Below are 17393 nucleotides of genomic sequence, written 5' to 3' on the forward strand. Positions count from 1 at the left end.
TTACAGTCCCAGCGATCAAATATAACATGAACCATTTCAGTGATCTTTATAAAAAATATTTTTTAAATTATTAATAAGTGTTGCTACATTCGAATATTGGCTATTCAGAACGCTCGTCAGTCACCTTTCAATCCTCAAGTGCCAAATAATGTGCACAATCAATACCACTTTTGCACAAAAAGAAAAATACTCCGACCATCAATATTAAAATTCATAATACAGATTTAATCAACAATACTAGCGCTAAATCAATTTGATTGCATCTAATTTTCAATAACAATTCAAAATAACAATATTTTTAAGCTTAGACAAATAACACATTTCTACGCTGACCCAAAAGCTTGCAGTTTGCAACATTTAACAGTTATTAGGCACAAGAAATATATGAATAAAATTAAAAAAGTAAACAAAGTCGCAGGAAAAAGAATTGTATTTAACTTTGGGGCAACTACGCACAGCAAGCACAAGAATCTCTTTGTGCCAACAACAGCAACAGCAGCCAGCCAGCTTGCAGCGCGCTTGAGAGCACAACAAAACGCTCGTTTAGGAAAGACCTACCGACATTGGCCGCCGCTGTCAAATGCGCTTGTCAGGCCGTTAACCAACTTTATGCCGGTTAACGCTCATGAGCAGCTTTAATTGCTGCAGCAAGATCAAGACACGACTTGACGCAGCCGCTACGCCAACGCCGCCTTAGCGGGAGCAGCAGCAGCTGCAGCAGCCACAACTACAACAATACAGTTTTCTAACAGCGTACAAAACAAAATCAAAGTCACATTTGTTAATGTTGTTGTTGCCGTTGCTGTTGTCATAGCTGCCGCTGGCCAAGTCGTCGTGGCTGCTGCCGCTTGAAAACGCTGAAAAGGTATAAAAGGTTCGCTGCTCTCGCTGAGCGGTTCAATTCGACGCGAAACGTGTGCGCTTTTGGTTTGACGGCGACAGCAGCCGAAACGGGAATATTTTTCAACCGCGCTAACAGTAATGCAATTATAAATTTGAAGGCGCTTTTTACCAAGTGAACTAATTGTAGAGACTCGGTTCAAGTTTACACAAGTGAAGTGAAACATTCTGCAAATCACGTACAAGAACGCAGCCCACGAGCAAAGCCACAAATAAAAATTAAATTTATTGACAATTTCGCAAGTTGGAGCGTGCGTTTTCTCACGCTTGTTGCGCGACATCTAGTTGCACGTGTTCTGCAAAAATACCAAAAAAAATTGCATACTCGACTCCTTGAGCGTTGGTGTGGCGTTTAATTATTCATAAACTCGCATATTTTGGAAACGTGATACGCGGGCTTGAGGACCGCACAGCGCATGCGCAACGAACATCCTTTGAAGGCGAATGCGAACGTGAGTGTGTGAAAAGACCTTGCCGAAAATCGTGTTGAAATTGAAAACACATTTTTAAATTCATAAAACGTTAAGTGGCACAGGGAACTTGAACAAGTGACACGATAACTTATAAATTGCACGAATTAAATAAGTAAACAAATAATTGACAAACATAATAAGTAAAGAAAGAAGTGAGTGACAGCTGAAGTACGCTGAAGTTGACGAAATCGAAAGCAACAACAGCCCACTAAACTGAAGCGATCGGAGTGCTGCAATATGGATGCGAAGGTGAGTGTTATTGAAAAGTTTTGTGCATGTTTGAGAAATATTTATACACTTACAAGGGTGTATTAAGATTGGGACGATGTTTGTAACACCCAAAAGAAAACGTCGGAGATCTTATAAAATATATATGAAGGGTGATCCATTTCGAGGTTTCCTATTTCTTTAAAGAAAAAATACAGAAACTTCAAATTTAATGCGGAATGTTTTTTATCCTTCGAAATAACATTCTTTGGGATTTATTTTTGAAGAGTACCTCCTTCAAATATTGGTCACGGCTATGTCGCAGATGGTCCCTCCGTTGAGTCCCATTTTCGATAACTCGTTCGAGCATTTCGACTGGTAACTGGCGAATGACACACGTGATGTTTTGCTCTAAAGCCTACGTGAATCGTAATGGGATTGTCCGCATGGACTTTAGACTTTACATATCCCCACAAGAAAAACGTATCTGCTACCCGAAGTGTGCTCTCAATAACTCTATTGATTGATGCGTTATATGGGCAATGGTGCCGTCTTATTGAAACCAAATGTCGCCGAAATCACGAGCTTCAGTTTCACTCATCAAATGGTCTGTTATCATGCCGCTATAGCAGTCACCTTTGACGGTTACTTTCGCCCCCGTCATCATTTTTAAAGAAATATGAACCGACAAGTTCATCGGCCCACAAACCACATGAAGCCATTGTTGCGCTCATTTTGCTTGTTTACATACCCATTGAGCCAGAAATGCGCTGAACGGAATTTCACTCGAAAACGTCAGATCTTGTTGAAACTTTTCAAGAGCCCATAGAGCAAAGCTATGACGCTTGCGAAGGTCGATCGACTTCAATTCTTGCACAACCTGTATTTTGTAAGCGTTCGACGTAAAATGCGCCAAGTCGTTTCATACCTCAGTCCGAGATGCTGCAAACAGCACCGAATCGACTCTACACGGTCTTCGTCTACATTCTCAGCTACGGCTGCTGTATTTTCTTCACTGCGTGTTGGACGTAGTCTATTCGGTCGAATTCAATAATGAAGGCTGGGTTTCAAGATGACTGATGGTGTTGCAAATAGTACGCTCAGTTGGCCGATTATATAGACCATAAGTTGAGCGAAGCGCGCGAAAAACATTCTTGAATTTTCATAATAAAGTTGAACAATTTGTAAACGTTGTTCGGGCGTAGGTCATTCCATGATGAAATGCCCAAACAAAAATATTATGACAGCTTGACACGACTCAAGCGTGATCTGTAAAAAAAAAAGCTGTTGAAAAAAGTACCACCTTTGGATCACCCTCTTTTCTTTTCAAAAAGCTATTTATTTCGGATTGGCGATTAAGTGAAAATGACAAAGGATACAAAAAAAGTATTATTTCGATTTTTGTTTTGTAATATAAACAATCATATAGTTCAAAAATATAATATGGCATATCAAAGGTATTTGAACAATGTCTCCTGAAATTTTGATATAAAAATGTTGAAAATTCTGCCGTTAAGACCTCATCTCCCTGAGAGTCTCACAAAAAAAGTGTTCTCGCCGTGTACAGCATAACTTCTTATTGGTTCATTTAAAATTAAGAAACCAAAAAATGTTCCGTCAAGGAAAACAAAAAAATTAAAATTTTCATATTTTCTCAGATTTTGAACAAAGAACCTCAACTTTTGGCCAAATTTTCACATTTATTGGCTTCAAAAATTAAGTGTAAGGAAAAACAAAAAATCCTTTGTTGAATAACTAGATAATGTTATTTTAAAGATGTGTACACAATTCGAACTAAATCGGTCCATAACTTTTCGGGAAATCGTGTCCACCGACTTCAAAAATGGAGTTTTGAGAAAAACGCATTTAAAGTTGGTACGCTACACCGACGTGGCCTGATGGGCGCAACTTCCGAAGTGTCTATTTCTTAGAATTTTACTTGGATCGATTTAATTTTTTGGAAAAATATTTTAAACATATTGTACTATTTAATAATATAAAAAACAAAAAATCAATTTTTTGAAATTTTCAAACCCACATAACCCTTTAATATAATACAATAATATTGCTTCGATTTTTGGATTTAAGATAGTTTAAAAGAAATAAAAGTCTTTCTCACCGCCAGACATCTTTTTTGAGGGTCCTCCTGGAAATCGGCTAAAGGATCAATGGGATCTAAAATTTCTCAAAATGAATTGCCGATTATTAGAGTAATTTACAAAAAAGCACCCGGTTGGTAGTAAAACGCAAAATATTTAATTATTCAACAACATTTATTTTGTTGCCTTCAAAGTAACCCCCACCAGATGTAATACATTTATGCCAACGATTTTTTCAGTCCTCGAAACACTTTTCATAAGCACTTTTTTGGATGGCCTGCAGCTTCTTTATTGAATTTTGTTTTATCTCTTCGATTGACTGATTGTTCGCATGTCAAACTCATAAACACATGCCTCATTGGCACTCCATGAATATAGGATCCGAATTCGCACGATCAAGCATGTCCAAAAAGACCTGTTTTCGGTACTCTTTTTGAAAAAAATTCAGCTTTATCGAGACAAGCGTTTCATACCAAAAATATCCACCAAAATCATTGGAGCGGACTTGCGAGAGATGTCAAGCTCTTGTCTTGCCATTTCTTTAACACTTGTCTAACGGATTTCAAGCACCAAATTCTTCACTTTTTTAACATTTTCATCATAAAACTTTCATTTAAAGCATACTTCCAAATATTCCAGCGAAATTAAGCCCAGATTTCTTAACATTACATATCAATATTCATATAAACTTGGTCCCTATGCACTTAGTCATTTGAACGATTGCAACACCTTGATTCAGATATAGTCGATATTATAAGACAAAAAGCACCACAACCATAAACAATAAGCAATGAACAATACACAAAACCAATAACAAAAGCATCTAAGAGCATACCGTTTCATCTGTAATTGCTGCCGCTCCTTTGACTTTTTGTTACACTTTCACTTTTCTAACATTTCTGTCAGTCAGTCGCTCACTCAAGCAGTCCGTTAGTCAATTAGTGGGGCAGACAGCTTGTCTGCTCACAACTCAAGCCAGCTAGATAGTCAGTCAGTCACTTAGCGCCCACTCGATATATGTATGTATGTAGCTGAGGTCAAGTACATGCAAATACCGCAAATGGCCGGTAGGCGCGCATGCGCAGAGCAAAGTAGTAAAAATCGATACATTGCTTAAGCGCACTAGAGAAAAATTCGGATAAGTGGGCATGCGCTGGAGTATGCTGCAACGGTATGCTTGTATGTAGCGTATATGTAAATACGTACACACACATGTGCATAAGTGGAGCATTTGTATTTGTTAATACTACTTTGGGTAGGAGTGTGTCAAATTGTTTGTTGTTTTTCTCTTTGATTTCATGCTGCACAGTTTTCCATTTCGTTTATTCGCTGGCAAGAGGTTAAGCGCGTAAGGAAAGTTGAATTCAGAAAATGAACCGCTACAAATATTTATGGTGGGGGAAAAGTAGGGAAGAAATGGTAATTGCCAAAAAAGGAGTTACAAACCAGCGGAGTATTTCCTTATATAAGCAGTGTAGTATGAACCAAACAGGGTAACAATTTGAGATATGGACCGATGTATGACTCTATTTTTCCAAATATCCATTCTCAAAATTATATATGTCTTCAAGAGAGTCTAGTATATTAATTCCATGACTAAGTGATTATGAAGCTTTTACAGCTCATTAATTTATCTTATGAAATTTTTACCGTCGCTGGTGTGATTAGGACTTGTCCTTAAACTACCAAAAAATCAAGCGTAACCGAATTTATGTATCTCTACGTCTCGAAGTAAGAATCGAAGGAATACAAATAACAAACATTTCCCTTTTGCTTCAATCCATTGACCGGATACTTTTTCAGTTTTAGTTATGCATATAGTTGGTACAAGTAATGTGAAGGGTATAACTTTTTTCTTGTTTTAATGTGATTTTCTCTCAACTTAAGCAATTTACAGCTATTGACTTTTATACGAATAAATCTTAAATAATTTAACCGATTCTTTGCTTTGAGTTTATAAACACAGAAGACTTAAGCAGCAAACTTGTTCCAATGCTAATGGTTTTTCGCACAACTTGAGTGTTAGTAAAATAATGTTTTTTGTATAGTAATTAAGTAATAATCTCAGTATTACTTTGTAATATTCCATAAATTACTTATATTTGCTAAAAAAAATAACGGTAACCACAAACCAGCTGCTTATCAGTGACAACATACCCTCACACTTACCAATCAATAACTGCATAGTAACTAAAACGGTGTGGATTTGCTTCGAAACTCAATCATTTTATATAACAAATTTCAAAGTCTATTAGAGAACAAAGAACGAAGCATTTGGCCTTGAGCTTCAGGACGCCTGGGGTTAAGCACTAAGCTGTATAAGAAACAAAATATCCAAAGCTCTGCAGACAGACACACACTGAAACACATACATACATGGTATACAATTATACACAAATATGCTGAAATATACTGGAATATTTTCAAAGCGATTCGGAGCAAACGTTCACAGACACTACCAGCTCCAAGCCCCAAGCCGCATGCCACGCCACAATGTCACACATGGGAGGGTTTGAGAAAAAAATTTGCATATGCTACATGCAATCTAAAATGTTGTGGTAAAATACAAGAGTGACTTGCAAGTTCCGTTAACACACATACACACATTGCACGTATATATAAATATATTAACATAATTATGTATTTACTATACGTATATATAACTTATGCAGAGCATGCTAATGTAATGTTGACAACCGTGCCAAAGCAATAAGATTTGTAACAATGTTATTATTTAGCAACAACAAACATTAAAACTCTTAAAAAATGTTCGGAAAAATCAAATTCACGGTCTGCTGTAAGTTTAGCTGGAATTCCGGTAGGCAAATGGCAAATCTATTTTTATAGCGATTAACTTGATTTTGCTGTAATGTTGATTTACACTGATAATCAGCTCGATTTGGCTGCTGAATTGATAAAGCAAAAACCACAACAACAGCATACATTAGCGACGTTCACACCCGCCAGTTTCCGCATTTCAATGCGGAAGTTGCTACAAAATGCCTTCATTCTTAGGGAGCAACAACAAGCGCGCGAGCTAATATCATAATTGACAATTAATTTCCAAGAAGTAACAAAGCCATTTGAAATACAATACGGTAGTTTAATTCGCTTTGTATTTGGTTTAATTGTGATAATAGTAATTGAATTTGTCTGTGGAATTTTATCGCGCCCAATATAATTGTGTGTATGTAATTCACTTTTGAGTTGTGCATATTTGAGTACCAAGCAAAGCCAATCAAAAACAAGACCCACCATCGCCGCTTAACTATTGGAGTTCGGGTATAATGGTGGTAGGTATTTTAATCCCATTTATTGTGCTGATATGAAATTTCAAGCGTGAAGTCCTATTATCATGAATTTACACGCGCAAATTCTGTGCAATAAGTGACCGGAAATTTACGAACAAAAACACAATAGTGATATTATTTCGTTAGATAGTTCTACCAATAAAAATCTGTTAAGGAATGTTCCCGTGTTAGTACGTATATGAACCGATAAGTACATATCTTCTTCAGTCCTTCACCGGAGCATATTTATCAAGTAAAGTCCACTGTTCCGACTTGGCTTCTGGTGTATACCAATGATATGTACATGGTGATCCATTTCGAGCTCTTGAATCTCTTCAGGTTGCTGTTCGTCTCAAAATCGGCAAATTTGCTTGTTTACATACCCATTGAGCCAGAAATCGGCCTCATCGCTGAAAAAAATCTGGTTCAAAAACGTCGGATAGTGAAGCGATGTCGCTTTGAAGGTCGAGTGGCTACAGCTCTTGCACAAGCTGTATTTTGTACGATTTCAATTTAAGATCTCAACGTAAATTACGCCAAGTCGTTCCATACGTCAGTGCGAGTTGCTGCGAGCGGCGCCGAATCGACTATCAATCCATCCATCATCCACCATTGTAAGAGAAAAGTCATCATATGAAGCTTTGAAACATCTTTGATTCTACTGTGCAATATCCCCTCCCTGCGGGGAGGGAGATAAGAATATTCCCGCGGTAAGGCATGCCTGTCGTATAAGGCGACTAAAATTCAAATGCACTATGTCCGACATTCGCATGTCTGGTTTATTGAATGTCGGCATGGTGAGAGATGTCAGAAAAGTGCTATATTGAAATGCTATCAATTCATTGAATGGGTTTGCGATTATATAACAAACACAAAAATGAAAGGGATAACAAAAAAATCATACAGTCGGGTTCTTAAGAATTCCTCGGAATTTAAGCGCAAGCTTGGGCTACAGGTCACACCAAAGACTAAAACATGGTACCACGGGGAGCAGCCGCCCCTGAAGTTCGCTTCAGTCTGCTCATTGGGTCTTGGCCCTTTGGGGAGATTCGTGGTGGCTGTGGTTTACACCTAAATGCAGGAAGGGCAATTGTCCAATGTGGAGTCGCACTGCGGCCGGGTGCCGGACCCAGAGTACGGCAGAGGTTTTAGATGGGCCTCGAACCCGACCAAGGTGGCTAGGGTGTTTCCTTTGGTTTTCACCCGAACCGATTGGAACCAAAGTGTATGTGTGTGGGGCGGCACTCATACCTTGGTTTCTTCCAGAGTGTAGTGTTGTGCATGCACTTACACTTTGGGGCGCTGATCAACGCATTAATTTGATCTATGTGCTACTAGCAATAGATAGCACCGTGGATTTGAGCCTTCGTAGGCAGATACCCACGTTAAACACATTGACAGTTGTGCAATATCCCTTACAAAAAATGGAATCGAATCACCATCGGTTACTTTTCCTTTTCTGTTTTTCTAAAATCTACGAACCCGTCTGTTCCTTTCTTGAGTCAGTAAACTTCTAGCGAATCGATATCGACAGGCCGATGACGTCGATATCATTGGCCATAACAACACGCCGTTAGTTCTGCTTTCTCCAGGTTGGGCAAAAAACTGAAGCAAAGGGATCTCGTAGTGAACGCGGGCAAGACAAAATATCTTCTGTTATCAAACAAACAGTCGTCACACTTGTGACTTGGCTCCCATGTCACTGTTGATAGTTATAATTTCGAACTCGTAGATAATTTCGTTTTTCGTTATCTTGGAACCAACATTAACACCAACAACAACGTCAAGGTCCGAAATCCAACGTAGAATAGCTCTTACCAACAGGTGCTATTTCGGACTGAATAGGCAATTGAGAAGTAAAGTCCTCTTTTGACGAACAAAGACTACACTCTACAAGTCACTCATCATCCCCGCCCTGGTATATGACGCTTAGGCATGGAAGATGACAACATCTGATAAGTCTGCGTTACGAGTTTTCGAGATAAAGGTTCTGCGGAAGATTTATAGTCATTTGCGCTTTGCAAGGGTGAATTCTGATGAAACGATGAGCTGTACGAGATATGTAACGATGTTGACAAAGTTCAGCGAATTAAGATACAGCGGCTATGCTGGCTAACTAAGTCGTCCGAATGGATGAAAACACTTCAGCTCTGAGAGTATTCGACGGAACGCCTGTCGGGAGAAGCAGTGAAAGAGGAAGACCTCCACTTCGTTGGAAATACTAGGTAGGGAGGGATGTGGCAACACTTGAAACCTGCAATTAGCGCCAAACAGCGAAAAGGAAGAACTACTGCCACGCTGTTGTAAACTCGGCTATAACCGCGAAAGCAGTGTCTACGCAAATAAGAAGAAGATTTGGAATTTTTCGCAAGAAGAAATTGTTCAGATCGGACTATAGCACATATAAAGGCGTCATACAAATTGACCGATTAAAATAAAGGTCTTTCCTTGATAGCATTATACCGAAAAAAATCTGAATAATTGAGTTTATAGGAGATATGTGATATAATTGTCCGATTTTTTTTTTATTTTCACTGTCATTGTTAAGTATACATATATTAAAGAGCACTCCTCTTTCTTAGTTTTTTAATTAAAGGCAGGCAACCGGAAAATAAAAAAAAAAATTAAATTCGATAGTAACGGAAATATATTAAATTGCAGTCTGAAGAACAAAATTTTACAATTCCTAAAAGATAAAATTCGCCTAAAAACTGCTGGTTCCAAACCGGTTTTAAACCCATATTCTTTTAGGTAAAGTTGTTATTTCCCGCATATGCGAATACTATTCCGTTTTTTTGTGTCTGTAAATCGAAAGCCATCAAGATGACAATCAAATAGTTGATCAATGAAATCGATCGATTAATTGTGATACAAAGAAAAGTGACATTCAACCTGCACAAATGGCTTCAAGCAATGCTTGATAAAAACTTTGTGATACACATAATAATTGAAGAAATAATTTAATAATGTCAAATATAATACAGACCAACTGGCAAAAGTATAAGTAGAATATGCTTAAATGAGAAATTAGCAATTTGAGTATTTGAATACGATTTGTGACACATCATTAATCAAAACGAAAAAGTAACCCAGCAGCTGACAGCTAATCTAGAGAAAATATCGAATCAGCAGCTAAATAGCCGAATGAAGCCATACACGGATTTTCACACACATGTGTACACACTTTATACTATTCCTCTGAGCTTAACCGGCCCGAATGGACACCTACTCGTTACGTTTCCAAAACACTTTTATGCCAATTTCCAAAGCGAAGCAAGAGCAATAACACTTCTTGGCTTTCATAAATAAAAGTATGAATAGAAAAGTGGAAAATCCCACATATGCACTTACATACAGCTACATACATACAAGCAAGAGCATGACTCCAACTTCCGTTTCTCGTAAAAAGCTTTGCAAGGCATGAGTAAAGCATGCAACAGCGTCGAGGCAAATGCGAACACTTTTACTTGGCGATACTGCTCTTCTAAATGAAAAAAAAATCACTCACATATCCATGTAATGCATATAGTACGGTACGAGTATAATATAAATGAGAATTTGTGGTTGACAGCTTTGTTTTGCTAAGCCGCAATTAAGAAAGCCCATTGTTAAATCGTCATATGATATGACAGCTATGAAAAGCTAGTAAACTGTGAAACGTGTAGTAAAATTAAAACAGAACCTTTTCTCACACATGCGCTTAAATATATACATACTTACTTAGAACACGCTAGTGACTCAGCCGATTTGCTACTTTTACCATCTCACAGTCAGCTGCCCTAGTTACCCACTAAAGGCGACCTTTCCGCTTTAAAGCAATTAGATGTCTCATAATTTCCCCAGAAGAGGCATATTACATTTTAATTGTTTTTTAAAGCCAACTCTTGCGTCATTTTCCGTTATTTATTTCAATTTTTATGTTTGCTCTTACACAATTATGCACAGCTATGAACCGAATTCGACATAACCTCAATTGTGATTTGGTTCTAAACTGCATAAACTTGCAATAAATTGTGGAAAATTTTCAGTTTATGTCTAAATTCTTTGTAGGCAGTATATTATTTTGCATTGTGTGACGTCATTAATTTGTATTTATATTTTTCAAATAGGTTGAAGTTTTGTTCTAAATCTTAGTTAGTAGATTCTACAGTTTTGAATGGTACAGCAGCATCTGATCAAATTTTACCCGGATTAGCAAACAAATGCAACATTTTCGCGTATTTAGTACACGGTACGGCCTTTGACACATACCAGCTTGCCAACGCTTAATTTTCCATACGCTTGTTGTAGGCCGCGACTCGGATGGCCTTCAGTACCTTTAACGAATGACTTTTAATGAGTTCCCTTGACTCATGGTACTATCGCCGGATTTGGCAAAAGCATTACCTGAGCGATGACTCTCCCTTCACGTTTGGTCCAGAAGTGAGTTACAATCATGCTGGAACACCACGACCATTATCGTGGTGAAAATCCTATGAATTTTCTGCCTACAAATCGGGTAACTTAGGACGAATTGTTTCACATATACGCCTCAAAACGACCAAGTAGCATTCCTTATTCACCATTTAACCCTGTTACGAACGCATGGTGAACCACATCACGGTGATCAAAGGAAGCGTTGAAAATTATCTTGCTTTTTTACTGACTTGACGTGGTTTTTTCTGTTTCCGCTCATATTTGCAGAGCGATCGCTAGATTGTTGGATAGTTTGGACTTCATATTTATAAACCCACGTCTTTTCAACAGTAATAATGCGTCGTATGAATGTAGGGTCCCAAGTTATGTTGTCAAACATCTCTTTTGCGACCGCTGCTCGACGATTGTCTTTGGAAATGATTGAAATCTTTTGCAACGAGCCTAGCATAGAACTTCTGCTAAGTCCCTGTGGCCAAACATGACGATTTTCAAGCACTGTTTCTTTAACTTTTTCGTTGTTTTCGTCAATAAAAGAGCTCCCCAAAACCCTTTTTCAACATTTTCAACGATTGAAAACACTTGAAATTCAAGCGAAAAATTTCAAATTTTTCTCTTTGTAATAATCGCTAAACTTTTATTTTTTTTTAATTCGTTACAATCTAGTAAACAATTTTTAATCTATTCGGCTTGCAAGCGGAGTTTAAATGGACCAGTCCGACCAAATTTTGATGAAGTAGTATTGTTTTATTGGAAAATCCCGTACCGCTACTTTAAGTATTTCCAAACTCATTCATGAAATTCGGTTATTTCAAAAGCAACATTCTGATAATTTCTTTAAGATAAATAAATATTTAAGTACACCTGCACGTTAACTTCGGGAACAACGAAGACGAAATACCCTTCAACATAATCGGCCTACTATTCGCAACACTATCATCTTGAGCACGCAGCACGCAGTGAAAAATATCGATTCACCGCCGTTCGCAGAAAGTCGGACTAATGTACTGACATATTTTACGTCGAGATCTTAAATTGAAAGCGTACAAAATACAACTTGTGCAAGAACTGAAACTGCTCGACCTTCTGAAACTACATCGCTTAGCTCTATGGGCTTTAGACAAGATCCAAGAATATCCGACGTTTTCGGGTAAAATTTTGTTCAGCAATGAGGCCCATCTTTGGCTCAATGGGTAAATAAACAAGCAAAATTGCCGCAATTGAAAATCAGAAAAAACAACAGTTGGTGTGGATTGTAGCCCGGTGTAATCATCGGTCCATATTTCTTCAAAAACGATGCCTGTAAAAGCGTAACCGTCAATGGCGATCGTTATCGCGTAATGATAAATAACTATTTGATTCCTGAAATTGAAGCTCGTAATCTCGGCGAAATTTGGTTTCAATAAAAAGTCACTTCTTACACATCGCATCAATCAAAGGATTTATTGAGAGAACCCTTCGGTAAGCAAATAATTTCTCGTTTGGGCCGGTCGATTGGCCACCAAGGTCGTGTCACACCGTTAGACATTTTCCTGTTAGAGTATGTAAAGTCTAAAATCTATGCGGACAATCCCGCTTCGATTCAGGCCTTGGAGGAAAATATCACACGTGTCATTCGGATGCACCATCTGAGCCGCGGCCAACATTTAAAAGAGATAATCTTCGAAAAATAAATGCCAAAGAATATTCTTTCGAATGATAATAAACATTCGCCATTAAATTTGAAGTTTCTGTGTTTTTTCTTTCAAAAACAAGTAGGGAACCTCGAAATGTGTCACCGTTTATTTGTACCGACGGACAAAAAGATAGACATAGCTAAGACGACTCAGCTTACTAATCATTTAAATATGTACATAAGTATATACTTGATAGGGTCACTGAAGTTTCTTTTTGAGGACTACAAGCATCTGGCAAACTTAATTTACGTTGTTCAGGGTATAAATATCTAAATGCCGGCATACATTAAACCCTTTCCACTAGAATTTCCCAAATCAGAATTTATAGTAAGTAATTATGTATGTGGAAACTATATCTCTATGCTAGATGCACTTGAAATCTTTTTTTTTATACTACGATTATATCACTTAATCACGCTTTAAGTAAGTAGATCACATTATAACGGTCTATTGGAAGTGTGTTAATTGTGTTTACCTATAAATGTATCTTTGTACATACTTAAGTTATGATATGTATTTGAGTTTTAATTACAATTAATGCACTAAACAAGCGCATAAATAATGCGGAAAGATAAACAAAACGTAATTTACACGAAGAAAGACTTATGGACGAAGAGAGGCGTATCAGGCGTGTAGCATAAATTACGGTATTATAATGTTGAGTCGCTAACCAAAGGCAACCGAACTGTCATTACTGTCATTATATGAAATAAAATGTTGGCAGCTTCGACATAAAAAAGATTTGTTTTGCATTCGCATATACTGAATCGCAAAATTACTGAGGGAGTAGACAACTGAACGGACACTGAGAGAAAATATTTGCACTTTGTTTAATTAGATAAGTCAACTGACTCTCTACACTGTGTCTCAGTTAGTTCTGTTGTCATACAGTTTACAACTTTGAAAGAGATATATGCAAAACAAGCCTCAGTGATTGAGTACGAACTAACAGTACTAAGATCGATCGTGATTCACTCCCTGACAGCTTTCATACTCATTTTAATTGGGTTGATTTTCTTACGAAGTATGAGTTCCGTTTCGAATCAAAGAACTCTTTGTGAATCCCCGAAGGTTTTTTTTCGCTGTCATTGTCTGTGGCCAGCGGTTTTTCAATGTATAACAAGTCGGTCATGGCTATTTGGTAGTCAAAACGATTACGAGTTCATGCCGTACTAATACTACATATCCTTCAAGGGAGCCTCATTTTCGCTGTTTGTCGCCAATTGGTGATTCCAACGAAGCCAGGTCCTTCTCCACCTGGTCTTTACAACGGAGTGGAGGTCTTCCTCTTCCTCTGCTTCCTCCGGCGGGTACTGCGTCGAATACTGTCAGAGCTGGAGTGTTTTCATCCATTCGGACGACATGACCTAGCCAGCGTAGCCGCTATATCTTAATTCGCCTAACTATTTTTTCAAATCTAAAGTCCACTGATAAGATCCCATCAGTTTTTTGACAATAGGCTTCAGAGTTTCACTAAGTATGCTCGATAGAACCTTATATGCGATGTCGAGGAGGCTAGAATAGTATCAAGCGCAAAATAAATATGGTTCGACCAAATAGTCTCCAATAATCTTCTCAGCTGGGCCGACTTCTTCGGTGAAATCTATATCTTTCGATAGCTGTTACAGGCATACAATAATGGTAACTTTGGAAGTGATTACCTGAAGACCGGAATATTTTCGGTTTCCATATTATAAAGACTGCGTCAATAAGCATCTACTCTGAGAAGATTTCATACCGCGTTCGAAACGTGAACTTACAAGTCACTTAGAGATAATCAAGTACTCGAAACAAGTTCGGTTTCAGAAGCGTAGCGTTCATATTGCACCGCGCAGCCGCTGTTGTCAGCAGTATCAGCTTTTGTTGTCCATTTTATTGAACTTGGGTGTTGCTCTAGATTTGATTTATTACCAAAGCGATCAACCCCTCTTTGTAGTCGCACAACATGAAGCGAGCGCATTTCAATGGCGTAGCCAAGTGCAAACCGGTTAGATAAAGCTCATTTGCATATCTGCAACTGTCAAGAGCCTGTATACGGTATCCGCGGCTGACTCACTTAAGGCGTCTACATAATACCTCACTATACACCAATAGAAGTCTATTAACTCATGAAAAAAGGGGCACATATACACACATACTTGAATGTTAAATGTTTTCGTAGTTTAGAACATTTATAAATCATAAAATTCAGAAAAGAACTAATAAATTTATTTGAAATTTTACATGTGTCTTGTAGATACTAATCGCGCTAGTAATAGCCAGCAACTGTTACTCCAGCTGTGGCGCAGCTTTGCGGCGCACGCCAAAAGTCTACAATGCACTCATTACAACCGACGATAATCTGACTTCTAGCCGCGCCTATCCCGTCATACAGCCGACAATACACGAGAGTGGTGTGGCGCACTATCCCTTCGGGCCATATAATCCGTATGGTTACTACTCGCCACCGGTGGTGCGTTTCGGACAACCTATCGTGCCGGGTTTGCCACCAAGTCCACAGGTATGTTCCATATATTTTTATAATTTTTCATCACAATTTGTACTATAAGTCTGTGCATTTGCAGTACCCCTATCCAATACCACAACAACGCTTTCCACCGCAGTTCATGCGTCAGCCGCCACCAAACAGTGGACCACAGTTGCTGCCCACACCCAGTGAGGCTGCGCAACAACCGCCGCCGCAAGATGGTTCGCCAGTAGAAGATGCAGCGCCCACAGCAACACCACCAACCGAGGAACAACAACCAGTGCAGCCACCAACTCAGCCACCGCCACCGAAAAATCCCGCTTTTATGCCGCCATTCGAACCGAATCCACCCAAGCAGATGCCTAACGAGAAATTGCCTATACCTTTGAACGAATATGGCCTACCGCCATCGCTTATACCGCTGCAGCAATACCCAAATCGTAATCCCCAGAATCCGGTAGCACTTCCGCCATATGCTTTCAATCAGTATCCGGTCATCTATGATCCCATCACGGGTTATCGTGAACAATATCTACCGCCATATCAATATTTCCCCAGTCAGCATCAGCATTTTGCTCTTGGCGGTGTGCCTAAACCACCATTTCCACAACCACCAACAGCTGCATCCATTGGACCAGCAGTCACCCCGCCACCACCTGCACCACAGTATCCAACACCAGCTCAGCCCGAGGAAGCAGCAGCGAGTGAGCCTGAACCGCAGCCGGCCGATCCACCACAGACGCCGCCACCAACTGTCGACTTTGACAGCATAAAGAATGCGTCGAAGAGCAAGAACAGCGCTGTGCCGGACGTGCCGCCCCCACCAATACCATCAGGCGGCAAGCCGCAGAAATCCTAACATGGAATGTGATGAAATGATTCCGCTTTACTTAAGGCTTAAAGTTCGCTAATCGCATTTTAAAAAATTAGGAAAATTCTTATAAGTTATTATTGGTAAATAAATACTCGAATTAATTTAATTTATTGTTAACGAAATTTTTAGTAAGAGAATTTTGTATTTTTGCATTTAATTCTTATTTTCGTACATCAATATTATATTGGATATATTGTAGTCATTAAAACATTAATTTGTCATAAATATTTTCAGCGTTTTATTTGTACTCAGTCTCGGTCGTTTCTTTCCAGTGATCATACTCATAAAGTCTGAGAAAAATAATATGTCAATTTGATACAATTTCGACATCGTTTTCACTGAAAAGACACACTGTTCATTGCGATTTCGCGCGGCGTATAACCGATTTATAATGGTTGATATGATCAAAACGTTTTTTTTTTTTAATTTTGGGTGTCAGCTATCTCGGTCAACCTATTTTTGGGGTCATCCAAAATCATTCAGTCCATCTTTGATGTTTTCGTCCGAAGTAGTCTCTTTGGACGTCAACGGGATTCGGCGTCTTCGGCCCTCTGAGCCCGGATAACATCCAGCAAGCCATTTATGGAATCTGCCTTAAGTTTTTTAAAAGACCTACTAGCAAATTGTCGGACAGTTGTGAAATCGTAAACATGTGTAATTTGAAGGTTAGATCTAATTACAAAATACATACATCTATGGATTCAATTCTAGTATCGCTCGTCGACTCATATGCTTATGTTACGGTTTACCATAGGCCAGAAGGACCTTGCGACTGCAAACACTTGCTGATCTGATCTGATGCACAACAGTCCGCAAGAGGCCAACGGAGCTCCTACCCGTTCCCATTCCAGAGTTATTGAGACTAAGGTACCTATCCTAGCAAGCTCATCAGCCTTACAGTTTCCTGCAATACTATTATGGGCAGGCTAAATAACTCGACGCCAGAGATAAGGGGACTAGACATCCTTTCACTAGTCTTAGCGCACAGTGCGCG

General features: G+C 38.8%; 1 protein-coding gene across 1 annotated transcript; it reads left to right on the forward strand.

The window, feature by feature from the left end:
* Nucleotides 1–912: 912 nt before the first annotated feature.
* On the forward strand, nt 913–16505 carry LOC126756777 (proline-rich protein HaeIII subfamily 1). Its single transcript, XM_050470149.1, has 3 exons — nt 913–1622; nt 15295–15558; nt 15623–16505. Exons 1-3 carry the CDS (start codon nt 1611–1613, stop codon nt 16382–16384), a joined length of 1038 nt encoding a protein of 345 aa, XP_050326106.1. The 5' UTR covers nt 913–1610; the 3' UTR covers nt 16385–16505.
* The last annotated feature ends 888 nt before the right edge of the window (nt 16506–17393 follow it).

The sequence above is a fragment of the Bactrocera neohumeralis genome, chromosome 2 (genome assembly GCF_024586455.1).
Source record: "Bactrocera neohumeralis isolate Rockhampton chromosome 2, APGP_CSIRO_Bneo_wtdbg2-racon-allhic-juicebox.fasta_v2, whole genome shotgun sequence".
Taxonomy (NCBI): domain Eukaryota; kingdom Metazoa; phylum Arthropoda; class Insecta; order Diptera; family Tephritidae; genus Bactrocera; species Bactrocera neohumeralis.

What these genes read in the sequence shown, in the direction of transcription:
- LOC126756777 (XM_050470149.1), top strand. An exon ending in GTTTGCCACCAAGTCCACAG is followed by an intron (nt 15,559 to 15,622) that starts GTATGTTCCATA and finishes GTGCATTTGCAG; the next exon opens with TACCCCTATCCAATACCACA.